The following is a 17,865-nucleotide window of genomic DNA, read 5'->3' as shown; positions in this document are numbered from 1 at the left end:
GTTATCTTTGGCGTGAGGAAGTCACCTTTTAGAAAGGCATTGGAAGCATACATAGTAGGTGAAGAAGAGACTGAGGACATCAGTACAAGCTGCCTGTTAGGTCACCTGGATGCGACTCTCATGATAAGTGGTGACATGACCCTTCCTAGGCATGCTGAGATTCATTCATAAGTCTCAACTGTGGTGCACAGCCAGAGGCTTCAAGAGTTTGGAGAAAAAAGAGGCAGAAGCCTTCTCCCCCAACACACCTCTGATCACAACTGCAGACCTAAAATATGCTGTCTGCTCTCAACGTCTCTGTGCTTTTGGGCTGGGCAGAATGAAGCTAGGAGAAGAACGTCAGCAGATGTGTCAGTGTAGTCCAGTCTGATGTTGCTTTTCCCCACAGACCTCTGTTTCTTAAAGCAGAGTAATTTCTGTGGAGTGGAAGACGTTGGGCTGTGACCTCCCCTTGCTCTGCTCTTGAGGAGAGTAAAGCTCCTGCCAGGCTTTCATCCACTGGAAAATGGGATAATTGTGCTTTCTTCCATCTATCTGCACACGCTGTGGCAGCTGTCATCATTTGTATCTCTGCTTTTCTGGCTGTTGACTAAGGTTGCTGTGGGTCACAGTTATACAAACAATACTTGTCAATAGAAACAATACCACTTGTCGTTTGATGAAGTATTTGCATTTAGTTATTCTCTAATAAAGTTTGAGTTCTGCAGTATTAACATTGTCATGCTTACTAGCTTGAAATTAGTTTTAGAATATGAGTGAGCAGGAAACCAAAACAGCCATGGTGCTTTCTGTCTTCAGGACTAGAGATCATGTCAGCTCTGGGGATCCTCTTGCTTGTGTTTTTATTGTTAATAGAAACAGGCAAGGAACCTCTTACCAAGCTGATGTTTAAGTCTTCACCCTTCAGTGTTACATAGGCTTTAAATCATCAAACTTTGTCTGCTTTGCAAACTGTAAAAGTTTACTGTCTTCCAAATCAAAGCTTTAGAACTTCTCATACTACTATCAAAAGTCTCAGAGGGGGTTTCAAATGCTGGGTAGTACAAACCACTTTTATAGTGTTCGTTTTCATGAGAGGTTGTTGTGGTATTAATGAGATTAAAAAAACCCTTTTTGTACAATGTAAGCCCCCTGCATACAGTGATTTCTGAATAAGTTTAATTACAAAGATATTAATTAGATGTTCCAAGAGTATTTTCCAGGAATAAAACAACTGTTGTTCTTTCCTATTTTTCCAAACTAAAGGTGGCTTTTTGAGGAATTGGGCTAATTTTTGTTTTGTCTGATAACAGTGACAATTGCCGAGTTGTTTTGGGATCCCAAATGAAGTCAAAACTTGCAAGTCTCACCCTCTCATGCCTATAATCAAAGCAAGCCTCTTGCACCTGGGGAAATAGAGCTTTTTTTTTTTTTTTTTTTTTTTTTTTAAAGCATACGTTGCCTTTAAAACTTCCAGTACAAAAACAGGAGAGGAGAGGGAGGGACAAAGCAAGGATAAGAGGAAGAGGCGAAGATTCAGAAAAATTTTGGTTTTGTTCACCAAAGAGTGTCCTTCAGGCTGGATAGCAAAGGTTATTGATTTTTCATTTAGATTTAACATGCTGAGGTAGAGCTTGAGGGTATATTGATTACTTCTTCATACTCCTTGCTTGATGGATTGCCCCATGTGACCTAGCTGATTTTTGCAGGAGGAAAAACTTTTGGGTGCGCTGCCTTTCAGTAGTGCTGCAACTTGCTGTGTGGATGTGCTCAGGGCGCTGGCTAGACACCATCCACTGTCCTGATGGGGTGTCATCTCACTGGCTTTGGGCAGATTAGGCAGCCCAAAGGACTGCAACATTGGCTTCTCCAAAGACACAATGGACTTGTCAGTAATTGAGCGACAAAGGAAATTATAAAAGGTGCCGCAGATCTTAGGAGTGCTCTGGGCTTCAGGGAGCCCTTGGTAGTCCATTTTTCAGCTGCAATGTGGAAATCACACTGCTAAATAGAATAAGGGCTCAAACTGTGTTTGAGTTAATGAATTAAAAGTCAGCTGTGCCATGCAGTCTCCCTGCTGGTTGCTCAGCCTGTGATGAACACGAACTTTTTTCAGCTTAATATAACCAGCACTGAAAGTTGTGTAAAATTTATTAAATGTCATCTTTGCTGTATTTTAAGACTATGAAAATGGCTAGTTACTAAATCTCCTATAATGGACAATAAATTTTTACCCTTTTGGAATTTAATGGCATGTCTGAGCTTTAGATGCAGCAAAGGAGGACAGTTCTGGCTTAGTGAAATCAAATGGGACATATTTCAAAAAGTAGAAAATGAGAATGTGGAAGGAAGCTGAAAGGGTTGTTGGGAATTGGACAACATGAAGTGACTGCTGCTGGGCAGTCACTGTGATACAGGTGTATATATAAGGAAAATTTCACAATGCAGGTGGTGAAACCCTGGCCCAGGTTGCCCAGAGAGGTGGCAGATGCCCCATCCCTGGAAACATTCCAGGTCAGGTTGGACGGGGCTCTGAGCAACCTGATCTAGTTGAAGCTGTCCCTGCTCATTGCAGGGGGGTTGGACTAGATGATCTTTAAAGGTCCCTTCCAACCCAAAGATTCTATGGTTCTATGTAGAAGCTGTGGGCACACAGCTTCATGTTCCTCCTGAACTGCTGGAGATACTGAAGCAGAAGCCTGTCGAGAGGCTAACGAGGCTCTAAGCAGCTTCACAGGCACACAGTTACCTTCTTTTGTTTGTGGATCTTCTATCATAAGAAAAGAAGTAAGGTGGGCTATTTCTACAATGCAAACATAGCTGCAGCCAAGAGAGCACCCAGAAGTGAATGTATGAATAAAATACCTGTACTGTTTCTTCTAAGGATAATCAGAAAATAGTTGGAAGACCTAATAAATGTTTTTAGGATGGACAGTAAAGATTGATAGTGGAGGACGCCATGACCTAAGTATGAGCAAAAATGTCTTTTAAAATTACATGTTCCAAGTTGTGGTTTTTTTTCATGTGAGCATGCTCAGATCCCCATACAAGATTAGTTTCACACTCAATGTCCTTGAGTATAAATGTATGTAGCCAGGGTACTTCGGATTCTGTAAGAGGTGCAAAGCTTACAGTGAGTTGGAGATCCATAGAAAATATTCCGAGCTATCAGTATTGCTTAATGAACTGTTTCTGGGGCATAGCAGAGGAGCAAATGAACACGGGATTTGGAATGTTTGCTTCTCTTACCCATTTTTATAAAAGGTGGATTTTTAATGCCTTAGTTTCTTAAAATGTATCCTAGTTTACCTTCATCCAAGTCCCCATCTCTGCCAAACTGTGGGAAGAAAAATGAATCTGTCCTGCTTAAGTGTGGTGAAAAGAAGAAATGAAGATGCCGTAACCTGGAGTAATGACTCTCTACCAAGTTTCACAGCTCAGGGATCATGTATTTTAAGTGGTTGTATGGTAGCTGATCAACATGACCATAGAAACTTGACTTTTCTCCTTCGCTGACGGTATGTCCCCAGCCAGGAGGACCCTTATCTCAGAATTACTCAGGACTGAAGTCTGACTGTTAAAGACCCTGAGAACTGGAGGACATCAGACACACCCTTCTCCTCTAATACCTTATTTCTGCTGTAAAGTCCACCTTGCTGTAAATTTGGCTTTGCATTGATTTTTTTTCTTCGCCTTTTTTCTGTCTGATTGAACTTTCTGAGCCCACAGTGTGCTGGGCCTAACTCTGCACATTTCTGACACGTCTGAGCAGTTTTCTGGCAGCTTCTAAAATATACAAGGTTTCAAAAGTGATAAAAAAGTTTATAATCTTGTGATATAGTAGTATCCTGTTCTTTCACTCACCTTGTCATCTTAAAAATAAGCTATTTTAATTTTGGACTAAAGCTATGTTGAAACTATGGGGCAGTGTTCCAGTGTCGTAGCACCTTTTTCACCAAATGCTGCTGAAAGCATTGCATTTTTTCTGTAGAACTCTGTAATAAGAGCCAGAATGTGTCCTTTTCTGTGGGCGATGTCCATAAAAGTCTCTTGTCAAATTTCTCAGTACCTAACAAGTAAATGGCAGGTACATTTTTTGTAGCTCTAGCTGAGGACAGAGGTGAAAATTTTACCTGGACCCTCATGTCATGGCATTTGAGTTCTGGCTAAGATAGAAAGAGGTGATGACTCAAAGAGAAAGATTCTTGGGGGAAAAATAACACAGAAATCAATTAAATCATTAGCTGAAAAAGAAAAATAAACTCAGCATGTGTAATATTTACAGATAATTTACTTCATCAGTTCAATTTTGATTATATGTAGCTAAAGTTTTCTGTTAATGCATGTTTCCTATGGCACAATTTTTTCTTTAAGTAGAAAATTCTTTTATTTGAACTGAATTTCTCTTGCCATGTGTTACAGTGGTAATAAGCAGCTGGAGCAAAGTACTTAAAGATAAACCCGGCATCTTGTCTTCTTACTTTTGTTTCATGTTGCTTTGAAAGACACGTCATGTTTTCAGAATCCGTTGCTGCCCTGTTGTCAGAAATACTGCTGTCTGCTTTCAGTTGAGTTACACACTGCTCTCTTTACAGATGTTATTTTTTGGCATTATTGTCAACATACTCAGTTACAGAGCTTTATACTGCAAATTGTTGAGTTTTTCCCTCCCTTTTTCTGCTGATATACACCCAGTAATTCCAGCCCCTCCTGTCTGGGATAACATTGCCATTGCAAAACCTTAGCCAAGGCTAAAGCTGCTCTTTTCCCTTTCCACAGGACTTGGCTTCAGCTTCCCATGTGGAATTGGTTGAAAAAATTGTGCCAGAAAATGTACTTTGACAAAACCCCTGAACTTCTGACTGAAAGAAATATGTGACAAATATCTGCTTTCCACTGGAAATACAGATTTCTACTGAAAATCAAAAAAGTTGAAAACTTTGAGTCACAAGTGTCCTAGGATCACCATGTCCTCCTGGTGAGTGACATGCAGTGTGGGAGATGCGATGTGTCCAGGGAGCTGTTTCTGTCAAAATAATGAGGCACTTGAACTAAAAATCCCATTAAGTAATGTAGCAGCACTTCCAAATCCAGTCTGGGAAACATTTTCGGCCAAAATATGTCAGAATTTGGGGGTGAAGGGGTAGATTTGAAGGAAGGGAGAACAACAATTTAGGAAAAACTTCTGTGGTAGATTTTTTTAGATTTTGCCCTATAGGCATTGAGGGAACCAACCAACCAACCCCCACAGCCCCCGTCACACCACACAGACACCCACCACCACAATCACCGCATATTTTCTGGCTATTTCTATTACTATTTTACGTATAGCTTTTCACAGAATCACAGAATCATTAAGGTTGGAAAAGACCTTTAAAATCATCAAGTTCAACCATTAATCCAGCGCCACCATGTCCCTAAACCATGTCCTGAAGTGCCACATCCACACGTTTTTTGAACACTTCCAGAGATGGCGACTCCACCACCTCCCTGGGCAGCCTGTTCCAATGCCTGACCACTCTCTCGGTGAAGAAATTTTTCCTAATATCCAACCTAAACCTCCCTTGGTGCAACTTGAGGCCATTTCCTCTCGTCCTATCACTAGTTATTTGGGAGAAGAGGCCAACACCCTCGTCGCCACAACCCTCTTTCAGGTAGTGGTAGAGAGCGATAAGATCTCCCCTCAGCCTCCTCTTCTCCAGATTGAACAACCCCAGTTCCCTCAGCCACTACTCATAAGGTTTGTGCTCCAGACCCCTCACCAGCTTCGTTGCCCTTCTCTGGACACGCTCCAGCACCTCAGCATCCTTCTTGCAGTGAGGGGCCCAGAACTGAACACAGGATTTAAGGTGCGGCCTCACCAGTGCTGAGTACAGGGGCACAATCACTTCCCTACTCCTGCTGGCCACACTATTGGTGATACAGGCCAGGACGCTGTTGGCCTTCTTGGCCACCTGGGCACACTGCCGGCTCATGTTCAGCCAGCTGTCAACCAGCATCCCCAGGTCCCTTTCCGCCAGGCAGCTCTGCAGCCACTCTTCCCCAAGCCTGTAGCGTTGCATGGGGTTGTTGTGGCCGAAGTGCAGGACCCTGCACTTGGCCTTGTTAAACCTCATACAGTTGACCTCGGCCCATCCATCCAGCCTGTCCAGATCCCTCTGCAGAGCCCTCCTACCCTCCAGCAGATCAACACTCCCACCCAACTTGGTGTCATCTGCAAACTTACTGAGGGAGCACTCGATTCCCTCATCCAGATCATCTATAAAGATATTGAACAAGACCGGCCCCAGAACCGAGCCCTGGGGAACACCGCTTGTGACCGGCCGCCAACCGGATTTAACGCCGTTCACCACAACTCTCTGGGCTCGGCCATCCAGCCAGTTCCTCACTCAGCGAAGAGTAAACCTGTCTAAGCCACGAGCCGCCAGTTTCTCCAGGAGAATGCTGTGGGAGACGCTGTCAAAGGCTTTACTAAAGTCCAGGTGGACAACGTCCACAGCCTTTCCCTCATCCACTAGGCGTGTCACCTGGTCATAGAAGGAGATCAGGTTGGTCAAGCAGGACCTGCCCTTCATGAACCTGTGCTGGCTGGGCCTGATCCCTTGGTTGTCCTGCAGATGCCCTGTGAGCACTCTCAAGACCAACTGCTCCATAATCTTCCCCAGTACAGAGGTTAGGCTGACAGGCGTGTAGTTCCCAGGATCCTCCTTCCAGCCTTTCTTGTAGACGGGCGTCACATTGGCAAGCCTCCAGTCTTCTGGGACCTCCCCTGTTAACCAGGACTGCTGATAAATGATGGAGAGTGTCTTGGCAAGCTCCTCCGCCAGCTCTCTCAGTACTCTCGGGTGGATCCCATCAGGCCCCATAGACTTGTGGGTGTTCAGGTGGTTTAGCATGTCCTTAACTGCTTCCTCCTGGATTATGAGGAGTATATTGTGCTCTCCATCCCCATCTTCCAGTTCAGGGTGCTGAATACCCTGTGGATACCTGAACTGGCTGTTAAAGACTGAGGCAAAGGCGGCATTAAGTACCTCAGCCTTGTCCTCATCCTTGGAGACAATGTTCCCTGCCATATCCAGTAGGGTATGGAGATTCTCCTTGCCTCTCTTTCTGTTGTTAATATATTTGTAAAAACATTTTTTATTATCCTTTACGACTGTAGCCAGACTGAGCTCTAGCTGGGCTTTTGCCTTTCTAATTTTGTCCCTGCTTGACCTAACGAGATCTGTGTAGTCTTCGTGAGTTGCCTGCCCCTTCTTCCAGAGGTGATAAACTCTCCTCTTTTCCCTGAGTCCCAGCAAAATCTCCCTGTTCAGCCAGGCCGGTCGCATTCCCCGCCAGCTCTTCTTACAGCACATGGGGACCGCCTGCTCCTGCGCCTTTAAGATTTCCTGCTTGAAGACTGTCCAACCTTCCTGGACCCCTTTGTCCTTCAGGACTGTCTCCCAAGGGACTCTCTCAACCAGTGACGTGAACAGGCCAAAGTCCGCCCTCTGGAAGTCCATGACAGCAGTTTTGCTGACCCCTCTCCTTACTTCACTCACAACTGAGAATTCTATCATGTCGTGGTCGCTAAGCCCAAGACGGCCTCCAACCACCACATCTCTCACCAGTCCTTCTCTGTTTGTAAACAGCAGGTCCAGCAAGGCACCTCCCCTGGTGGGCTCACTCACCAGCTGTGTCAGGAAGTTATCTCCCACACACTCCAGAAACCTCCCAGATTGTTTCCTCTCTGCCATGTTGTACTTCCAGCAGATGTCCGGTAGATTAAAGTCCCCCACAAGAACAAGGGCCAGCGAATGTGAGACCTCCGCCAGTCGCTTATAGAATGTCTCATCTGTCTCTTCGTCCTGGTTGGGTGGCCTGTAACAGACTCCCAGCAGGATATCTGCCTCATTGGCCTTCCCCCTCATCCTTACCCATAAGCACTCGACTTGTTCTTCACCATCTTTGATTTCTATGCAATCAAAACACTCCCTAACATACAGAGCCACCCCACCACCTCTCCTTCCCTGCCTATCTCTTTGGAAGAGCTTATAGCCATCCATTGCAGCACTCCTGTCATGAGAAGCATCCCACCATGTTTCTGTGATGGCAACTACATCATAGCTGTCCTGCTGCACAATGGCTTCCAGCTCCTCCTGTTTGGTGCCCATGCTGTGTGCATTGGTGTAGATGCACCTGAGCTGGGCTATCGATTTCAACGCTGGCACGCCACCCCTAGTCTCAACTCTAGTGAGCCTGGTTTTATCCCCTCCCCCCTCCAAATCTAGTTAAAGCCCTCTCAATGAGCCCCGCCAGCTCATGAGCAAGAATCCTTTTGCCCCTTGGAGTCAGTTGCAATCCATCTGCTGCGAGGAGGCCCAGTGCTGTGTAAACCGCCTCGTGGTCAAAAACCCCAAAATTCTGACGACGGCACCAGCCCCTGAGCCGTGTGTTGATCAGGTGTGCAACTAACCCCCACAGCCCCCGTCACACCACACAGACACTCACCACCACAATCACCCCATATTTTCTGGCTATTTCTATTACTGTTTTACATATAGCTTTTCATAAAGGAGTTTAAATGAGGGAAAATTGGCTGCAGTCATTTTTTCTGTGGTGAAAATGAAACTCTGTATTGAGCATAAATAAGGCTGGCTTATTTCTGATGCGGCTTCCATAACGGCACTCCTTTGTGTATTCTCAGACCGTCTGAATGCACTTAAAAGTGGATGATGCTACAAACTGCTAAAAAAACCTACCCCATATATTGTATGTATACATAGCTTTAAATCTGATGGGCTTAAATGAAAAATTCTTGCTATTATATTTTGTGAGTCAGAAAAGAACAGCTATGAAGAGCAAAACCAAAGATGTACTTAATCAGCAAAGGGAGTTTTGCTGCTTCTGAACTCTTTGAAGTAAGTTTAATGTGAAGATTGGTGGTGTTTTCTTCCAGTTGGTCTCAGGATTTCAATTCTTGGTGTATAGTCTGTGCAGGATGAAAGTGCAAGTGCAAAGCATGAGTTCAGTAAGTGGTGGAAGTCTCTGGAAGCTGCTGGAAAGCACATCTGCGTGCTGGAAGCAGACTTTTACAGTCACTTCATCCCAAGCAGCACTGGTGGGCATGGTGCATTTCCCACTCTGATTTCCTTAATTGGCTTTATCTGTAAATTTTCACAGGTATCTTTATAACAAAATTCTCTACAAGACAGAGCATGAAATTGAATTCATTAAAAATATTATTGCCCCCAGGAGATTAGCATTTGAAATATTTTTACATTAATGGACTATTTCTGAGAGAACCACATTTCTCAGGGTTAAAACCATGATAATTTTATTCACTAGTGCTAATGTATAGGGTCTCTATACTTACAACTGATAGATTGTGTAGTTGATGGATTTTTTTAAGTTTAGAACTTAACTTGTATGTGCTCTTCTTTATGAGTCTGGGCAGGAATGAAAATCATGGTTTCTACCTGACAGCCAATATGTCAAAAATAAAGTAGTTTCAGGATAAACAAAGCAAGGATAAAGTATTTTGACTGAGAAGATCTACAAATGCCAAACTTATCTTCCTGTTACTTCAGGGAATAGCCATGAGAAGAACTTTTCTCCTGGTGGTTATCAGCTCCTCTTCTTGTTGTAGTGCAAAAGTAGAACTGGCATATGTTTTTAGACACTCAAAAAACTACATGGTACTACAATCAGGGAAAAGTTTTGAGGCAGGTTCCAGAACTGATCTTTTACATGAGCTAAACACTGTGTCATCTTCTCATCTCTGGTAAGTTTAGGCATGCAGTGCAGCCATTTGCGGAGTAATAAAACTGGAGCCTATGATGCTGTTTTACAGATTTTTAGAGGATATGGACTAGTGCACATTTTTGGTATCACTCTTTTGTGACATATTACTTTTGCAGTAATATGTCTGTGCAGGAAGGTCTACAGTTCCTGAGCCTCCCTGGATTTGCTTTGGCTTATGGTGCTTCAGATAACACAGGACATAAAACATTTCTGTAACACATTTACAGAGCTGTGTTTAAGACACAGGTCTCAAGAACCCTTATCTCCTCTTGGACTGGTGGCTGGGAGTAGTAATACAGACCAGAGAATCTGCTCAGATTATTTTAGTTTTTCTGCTTTCAACTTTTCATCCAGTTTACTTTCTCCAGATGCTGTGGCACCAATTGCAAGATAAATTAGGATGGGAACTGCAGTTGCAAGATAAATTAGGGCAACGCATGCGCTGATTTTAGGATAGCAACATGGGTAGAGAATAGCTATTTGCTGAAATTGTCACGGAAGAGAGAGTTCAGAGGTGTTTGGTAACACACTGACTGACACCTTCTGAGAGAGGCGATCTGACCTGGTTACAATACCCTGTCTCTGTCCTGTAATGGGGAACACATCGAGGCAGCTCTCTTCACTGGGGAGAGCATAGATGGCACTAAAACGTCATGTAGGATGTAATGGCATTTCTCTTGTTTTGTATTGGAGTGATGATGGTTTCATCCAAATTTCAAACTCTTTCAGAAGCTCCCAGAGGCCAAAGTTCAAGTGAAAGGAAAGACTGCTTATAAATATCTTGCTTTATTGGCAAATTTGTTACAGACAGAGCAGACGGTTTTGTTTAAATAGATTCTACTGCTACTAGAATTTAGGATCTGTGAGAATTTTGGGAGAAAATTGGTTTTTTCCTAGAATTTGCAATCTGTCACTTTATCTAGGAGTGTAATACTTGGAAAACTGTATGTTCTGCTGGATCTTTTGTGTAAGAACAGTAACACGGTGTCATGCCGGCTTTTCTTTGCAGATTTTTTAGATACTGCAAGTAGAGCAGGGCTTTCTGTCTGTAGACCGACAGAAAACGGGAGAATGTTTTCCACAACAGTGATGATTTATAACATAGTTTTTTAATGAGGATTCCCAAGTGCTGAATGTACATTGAGTCTCATGGCGAACGTCACGTCTCTTCCATAAATTAAATCAAGATGCATGGTTCATGTTACAGCGAGTTTAGAGGCAATACAGGCTCCATGTATCCTTGCTCTTCCTTCCTCAGACTGCACTGTGGAGGGACTCATGGACATAATTTGATGGCAGAACAAGTAGGTGGGAAGAGGAAAGAGGCAAAGATACTTTGTTCCCAGATGCTTTGTTGGGTTAAACCAAGAGTTTGGTGCAGAACACTGGCCTACTTGACTTGTGGCCTTGAATTCATCATATTGATAATTTTTAATCCTACAAGAAGCAACAGGAGTGAAGGAAGCATCCTCCTGTCCTAAGAACTTTTTAGGCTGAGGTTAAAAGGGTTTTTCATTGGTCATCATGAGGTCAGAGATAAAACCAGAGAAACTGCAATGAGCTGTGTCTGTGGTTCAGAAATGCTCGGTCAGTGGGCTGACGGGTACAGTTGCCCTCCCTTTGGTGACAAAGCTGGTTTATATATTTCCATCCCTTCAGCTGGGGCCACACCATTGCACTAATGCCTGAAATGGCTGTGGGGTATGACCAGTGGTATTGCCAAGCCAACCATGAAGAGTTGTGCATAACCTGAAAATACATCTATGGTTCTTCTTCTTTTATTCTGAGCTGGCAGCAGTTTGGCTACTCTACTTAGTTTTGCTACTCTATGGGCTGAATTCCTTTTCAATTAGCAGAGATTTTCTGATAGTCCCAAGGCATCAGGAGCTGTTCCAGCAAGTTGAACTGTGAGTTGATGACACTGCAAAATCTAGAGTGTCTCCTTGGTAAAATAGGTCTTCAGATTTCATGCTGTACAGTGACTTCAGTCTGGATGTCGAGTGTGGGAGCAGCCTTTATCTTGCCAAGATTCAGTAATCTGTAGACAACAAATATGAAAGTTCTGGCAATTATCAACCACTTTTAAAGAACAAATGTTAAAGCTATCATGTAGAAGTTACACATACCTGAGGTAGCTTTCTTCAGGGGAAATCTGACACATAGACATGACCTTTTCCAGAAATTAAAAGAGACATGAAAAATTTCCACTTTTTCTGCATGAAGTGCAGGAGGCTTTTCTTGGACCTAGCCTTGTGTAACGACAAAGGGACAAGCAGGAAGGTAGTAATTACAGCAGAGAAGGATGATGCTGCTAACTGTGTTTCTGTCCATATTCAGTTATCTATCAACGTAAAGAATGAAGCACATACAGTAGATGTGAGTCAAGTAGCCACACACATTCCTGGAAAGTGTTACAATTACAGTGACAAAACCGTACGTGAATTCTGGCTTTGAAACTTTGACTTGCATCGGAAAACTGGAAGGAAAGAGTTTCTTCTCTTAAGAACTGTTGGGCAAACTCTGTGAAATGACAGTCACAGTTATTTATTTGTACAAATTTGCTGGGGAATGTATTGGGCCTGTGGAAATCAGAGTGAAGGCCGAAGATATCTGGTAGAGGGGACTTTAAAGCATATTGTGTGGACATCTCACTGAGCTGCCTTTGGGGTCCTAGTGCACAGAGCCCCCGGCTGCTTATTTTTGAAGAGTGCTTTTCCTCCATTCATATGATTTCCCTCTTGTTCTTACCCTCACTCTGGCTTTCCCAGCTGTGCAGGGAAACTGTAAGACCTTGGAGTGATTCAAAAGGGTTTTTAAATTTGTCTGTCCTTGTAAGTTTGAATACAGCAGCTGCAGGAACACAGCGTGGCTGCATCTTTTTCCTGCTCCAGAGCAAGTTAAGGTTGCACTGACCACAGTAAGAAAGTGAAGAGGAAACAAAGCCATAAGAGTGGGATACCTCCATCTTCTGTCACATCCCCGCTGTGGGCTGGGATGTCAGTAGATCCTTTGCTTTAGATTTAGCACTGCTCTGTGTATGTTGAAGTGGAAGGGCTGTACAATGGTTTTGCAATGTTAGCAATCCCTGCAAAAATGCTGAGACACAATGGACCAAGGCCATGCATGGTTGCATGTATCTCTTAGATCATGGCAGAGTAGTGTAAACTAATTATTTTACATAATTAGTTATGTTTAGTTATAATTAACTAAAACTAACAGCTTAGTGTAAACTAATCCTGTGTAGTCCAGTCCAGATGGATATCAGAGGCCCTGTAGCTCAGTCAAAGCTGTGAGGTTGATACAGAAGTTATAGCATGAGAAATGTTACAGCCTTTGTTATGCAGGTCTATTGTATGGTCACAATAGCTTGCTATAATTAAGGAAAAGCTACTTATTTCTTCCATTGGAAGCCAGGAAGTTGAGTGGATTTGTAGTCTTAAGTTGAGGGTGCAGCCCATCTGATGAGTTGTGTAATCTGACTGTGGAATTGCAGCTAGGAGCACAATTATGCTTTGCACTTATGAAACAGCTTCTATTCAGGGCTTGTTCTCCGGGGAATGGATGCAAAACACCAGAAGAACAAGATGCAACTCTTTCTAGTGCATCATGTTTGACAAATTAACTTTTGACCTTTCAGTGGCTTTGAACAAATAGGGGAGCCTCTGCCTCTGAATACAGGATTTTAGGATATTAGGAAGAAGGTATTTTTTCTATTCCTCGTTGGACTACTATGCCCTTGCGAGGTACAAAGCAACCTTGAAGTATGCAGCAAAATAAATGCTGAAAACCTGTTGCTTTCATATTTCTGCAGTATAATGACTGGCTTATAAGAAAACCTCAGGGATGATGGTATGAAAATAATTTATCTTATATTTGACTTCTAGTACTGGACAGTAGAGATTAACTTTTTTTGTTGTATTTTCAGACTGGATATTTCCATCTGCCTCATGGAGACTACTTCATTGAGCCCATTAAAAAGTATCCACACAAGGAGGGAACACCCCATCCCCATATTATCTATGGGGCAAATATCCTTCAAAATGCTTTAAGGAGAAGACGGGCGATCCCGATGGAAAAAGGACAAGCATGTGGATTGAATGGTGTGTATATTGCTGGATTTCTGCCTATTTGCTTTCTGCATCTTTTTAAGCAGCTTTTATTTTCCAGTGGTGTGTGCTTTTCCTTCTACCAGACTTTTTAAAAATTCTGTAAGAGAGCATCTCAGTCAAAACACCTCGGGAGCCACCCACCCAAGTTCCTTTCTGAAAACATAAATCCCCCTTCTGACTGCTGGGATGTTTTTCACACCATTGATCCTTTCTACCCTTCACTTTTTTCTCCAGCCAGGACTGTTCAGTGAGTTTGACATGGAATTTTTCAGTAGTTCTGGGATGATGAGAATTGCAGTCATTATTATTTTTAATAAAATATCCTCACTCCATGCAAATGCTGTCCTCAACATAAAATATCCCCCCTCTAATCCATGGTTTAAATTTAGGATTTCTAGATTCTCTGTGATAGTTACAAAAATATGTAAAGACTTTTATTTGGTTGTTCTGAAAGTAAAGTGCAAGACATCAACAGCAAGGTGTTTTTTGTAGAAGCACAAGTAAAAATAACTTAAATATTGATACAGTAGTACTCAGCATCATCTCATTTGGGAAAACGAACAAATACACTATCCTGGAAAGGAAGAATATATCTCAGGGTAGTTGGCATCTCCTAATTATAAAATTAGTTCCTTTATTTAGTAAAATCATTTACTTGATTGACTTCATACCAAAATTTTAGAGATCTTACTTTGGTTCTCTGATGTTTGAGGCCTTCAAGCTGAGTCTGCACCAAACTTTAGAAAAGGTACAGTATTGGTAGGGAGAATGAATAATAACCTAAATGATGTAAGGCCCAAATTATGTACAAATACAGCTGCAGAATATGCAGGGGTGTGTTTCTGTCTGTTTTTCTCAGGTTAATGGTTAAAGAGTAGTTGGTTCTTTTCCAGGGGTGGAAAAAAAGGAGGAGTGTTGGAATTTTTAATCCTCAATCATGACTGCTGCTGAAGTTTTACTGCTGTTTAATATGAGTTGATAAATTAAAGAAGCAAACAACAACTCGGACCCACTCTATTTCTGGTCATAGACCTGCTTTGCACTTCTTGCTTGCTGGCCGAAAGCAGTGTGAAATGATAGCTGGGGGAAACCAGAAGGCTGATGGCTAGTGGGGAGCTATTCAGTCTTCTGTGGTACTGGGTAGGTGAGGATGAGAGCAAGCCGTAAGAATTAATGTGAATGCCATCCCTTATTATTTTCCACAAAATAAAAATATGTCTACTTGTTAGACAAATAAGCCTGAAGTTGAAAAGCCATAAACATCTAATATTGATGTCTATTTTGGCTTAAATCTGAAACAACACCCTGATTTTCTCTTTCTTCTGATGACTGCTGGGATAACTGAGAGGAATTAGTTTAGATTTGCCTGTGAAGAAAAAGGAAAGTTTTTGCCTACTGTCTTCCAGTTTTCTTTTATGCATGAAATAGCATCTGTAAGCAACAATTTCAAGTATGGAGAGGAGATAGGAGATACCAGTGATTATGCTGTGTATTTGCTTTGTGTAGCCTGCTTATTTTCTTTCTACCTCTCACTTTTTATCTCTTGTATCTTCCTTCAAAATCCTGGAGAATGAGACAGAAAAAGACTCGCTGTACCTAGATACTGGGAAAAATTGAGCATAGCTTCCCTGAGATTTCATCATTTAGACTAGCTAAGTTTGATTTGATAGGCTTTTGAATGTAAGTTGCCTGTCTGATGTTATTCATTCTAGTGTGACAGAACTATTCCTGGTGGTAATGTTTTCATTATATTCCAGGCTAACAAAAGGAGTGTCTTACGAATTAACAAAGTAATATACTGTCATTTATGTTTCTGTGTTTAACTAACTCAATCAGCCTTTAGAGTAATCTGTTTGACTGTCACAAAAGTTAAGTAATAAGTGTGAAAAAATGTATGGGGAAAAGCAAGCATTTCCTTCATTACAGTTTTGCCCTTTATGTGACAGGATATAACAATAATTGGTTCCTCTAAAGGCCTTAACTCTCTAATTTGTGTGTTATGTTTTGTTATCTCACCTCTGTTGTAGCCAGCTCTTCAACAAGGATAGAAAAAAGAAAGACGTCACTGTCATCTCTTGTTTACATTATGCATTCTCAAAAAGCAGTTGCTCTTGTTAGAAGTGAAATACAGAACAAAAAAGGAAACTGAGTTAATTCTTGCTTTCTCTGCTAAATATATTCACTATACAGGCTTTGGGGAATACTTGGTGCATAAATAAATTTTAAAGGTGGTAAGTTGACTCTTTCTCCTTTTCAAGAGCTCAAGCACTTCATGCTGTTAAGTTTGATGCCAGAAGTCTGGTACACCCACATGATATCACAGATGACCCAGAGTAATGCCTTTTAGGATCACTTTAAAGCAAAACAATTTCAACTTACAGTTCACATTTAAACGTAGAAACTAATTCTATTTTACAGATAACATCGTGACCATTTGTATTCTCAACCCCAGCTTTGTCACAACTGGGCTGGAGCTTACCTGATGAAATGTTGCCTGACATCTCTCTTGTAGGAACTGGTTTTCAGAATTAAATATTTTAACCTTCTGGGCTGAGATTTATCGTACAGAGTGTCTGCTTTTGTTTATCTGAGCTCTGATACTGTTTGTTTTTTGAACTTAAGCTGAGAACAGTCAGTTCTTAGTCTTTTGCTTGGGAAACCCTTTGTATGCCCAGGCTAAAATGTAGTGGTGATTTTTGCTTGGAAAAGCTGAACCACCTGGCTGCTTTCAAGTCGGCACATAAAGTTGAGTGGTGATAATAGTAGTGATAATAGTAATCTTTTACTCAGAACTAACATGTCTATCAGGCAAGGAATATAAAGACTATCTGTGTAGGCAAAATCAAAAGAGAGGCAATAGTGTGGGATGGAATAGGTGGAAGATACTGACGTTCTCTGCAGTCTTTTTCAATTTTTTTTTTAAGGCAAGGACTGTGTCACCTCTTGGAAGAAGCCATGTGCAGTGTGCTCACATTTACTGTGGCAACAACCACATGAATCTTCAGGCTCCAACCTGCTTGTCATCTGTCTCATCTACATGTGGCAATACTTTAGCATGTTACATTCCTGTGATCTTGCAATAATTATATTAAATAGTTTATAATTTGCAGTATCCTTAACAGTTTGAGATATTTGGAGAAAAATAGTTGTGATAAATGATGTAAATTAAAACTTATATTTGTGCTGTGCACTTCCACTCCTGATTAGGCAACTGCCAGATTATTCAGTCATTGGCTGCATGCAAAACTGAGTGCTAATCTTGCAAGTAGCATTATAGATACTATGCATAGATACTGTTCACTGCAAGCTGCTGTCTTTCTATATAATTTGAAATCTGTGTGAGAAGTAGCAAAAATGGTAAATGAAAAGTGTCCCTGAGCTTTATAAATAACTTTTCTAATAATTTGTGCCTGTAGGAGAGGAAACTAAGGATCTGGACATTTGTTTTGTTCTTTTGAATAGGTTATCTTAAAAACTTGACAGTGCTCTGCAATACAATGCAAGAGGGAAGGAATTATGCTTACCTCTACAGAGTAAGAAAAGGTCTCCTCCCATTTCTTTCTGTTTGTTTTCATGCAGTCTGCCACAAGCTATTGCTTTGTTTGTGAGCCACAAAATGGAGAAGTTTTGTGAAGTTTGTGAATGAAAATGCTGTGATATAATGAAGGCCTTCCTGACTCAGCACTACAGAGGGGACAGACATGATATGAATAGATGGACTTCTTTTTCTTGGACTGGTGAGGTGGTCAGGTTGCTGTTGTTTAGAAGGAGGGTAGCTGAGTTTATTCAGACTGCAACCCAGTGATTGCTGCAGTAGGCTGTAATATATAACTATGGAAAGAAAGGTTTAGGGTATTAAAATAGATCTCTGAGAATACTTCATTGGAGCTTTAGGTGTATGGAAGTTGTCATATGCTTTGCCCTCATTTTGGCATTGAAAAGATTGAATAGATGAGTTCCACACAGATCAGAAGTTATGATTAATTTAGAT

General features: G+C 41.8%; 1 protein-coding gene across 1 annotated transcript in view; it reads left to right on the top strand.

Annotated features, from left to right (window-relative positions):
- The window catches only part of ADAMTS12 (ADAM metallopeptidase with thrombospondin type 1 motif 12), a 191,484-nt gene that overhangs the window by 57,015 nt on the left and 116,604 nt on the right, over positions 1-17,865 (top strand). The window contains exon 3 of the mRNA XM_082013366.1: positions 13,691-13,865. Coding sequence (XP_081869492.1) covers positions 13,691-13,865 — 175 coding nt within the window. The remainder of the gene's footprint in view (positions 1-13,690; positions 13,866-17,865) is intronic.

The sequence above is a fragment of the Phaethon aethereus genome (assembly GCF_964289735.1).
Source record: "Phaethon aethereus genome assembly, chromosome: Z".
In the NCBI taxonomy this organism is placed as follows: Eukaryota; Metazoa; Chordata; class Aves; order Phaethontiformes; family Phaethontidae; genus Phaethon; species Phaethon aethereus.
Note: the sequence above shows the minus strand (reverse complement) of the source record. Positions and strands in the feature narration are given on the sequence as shown.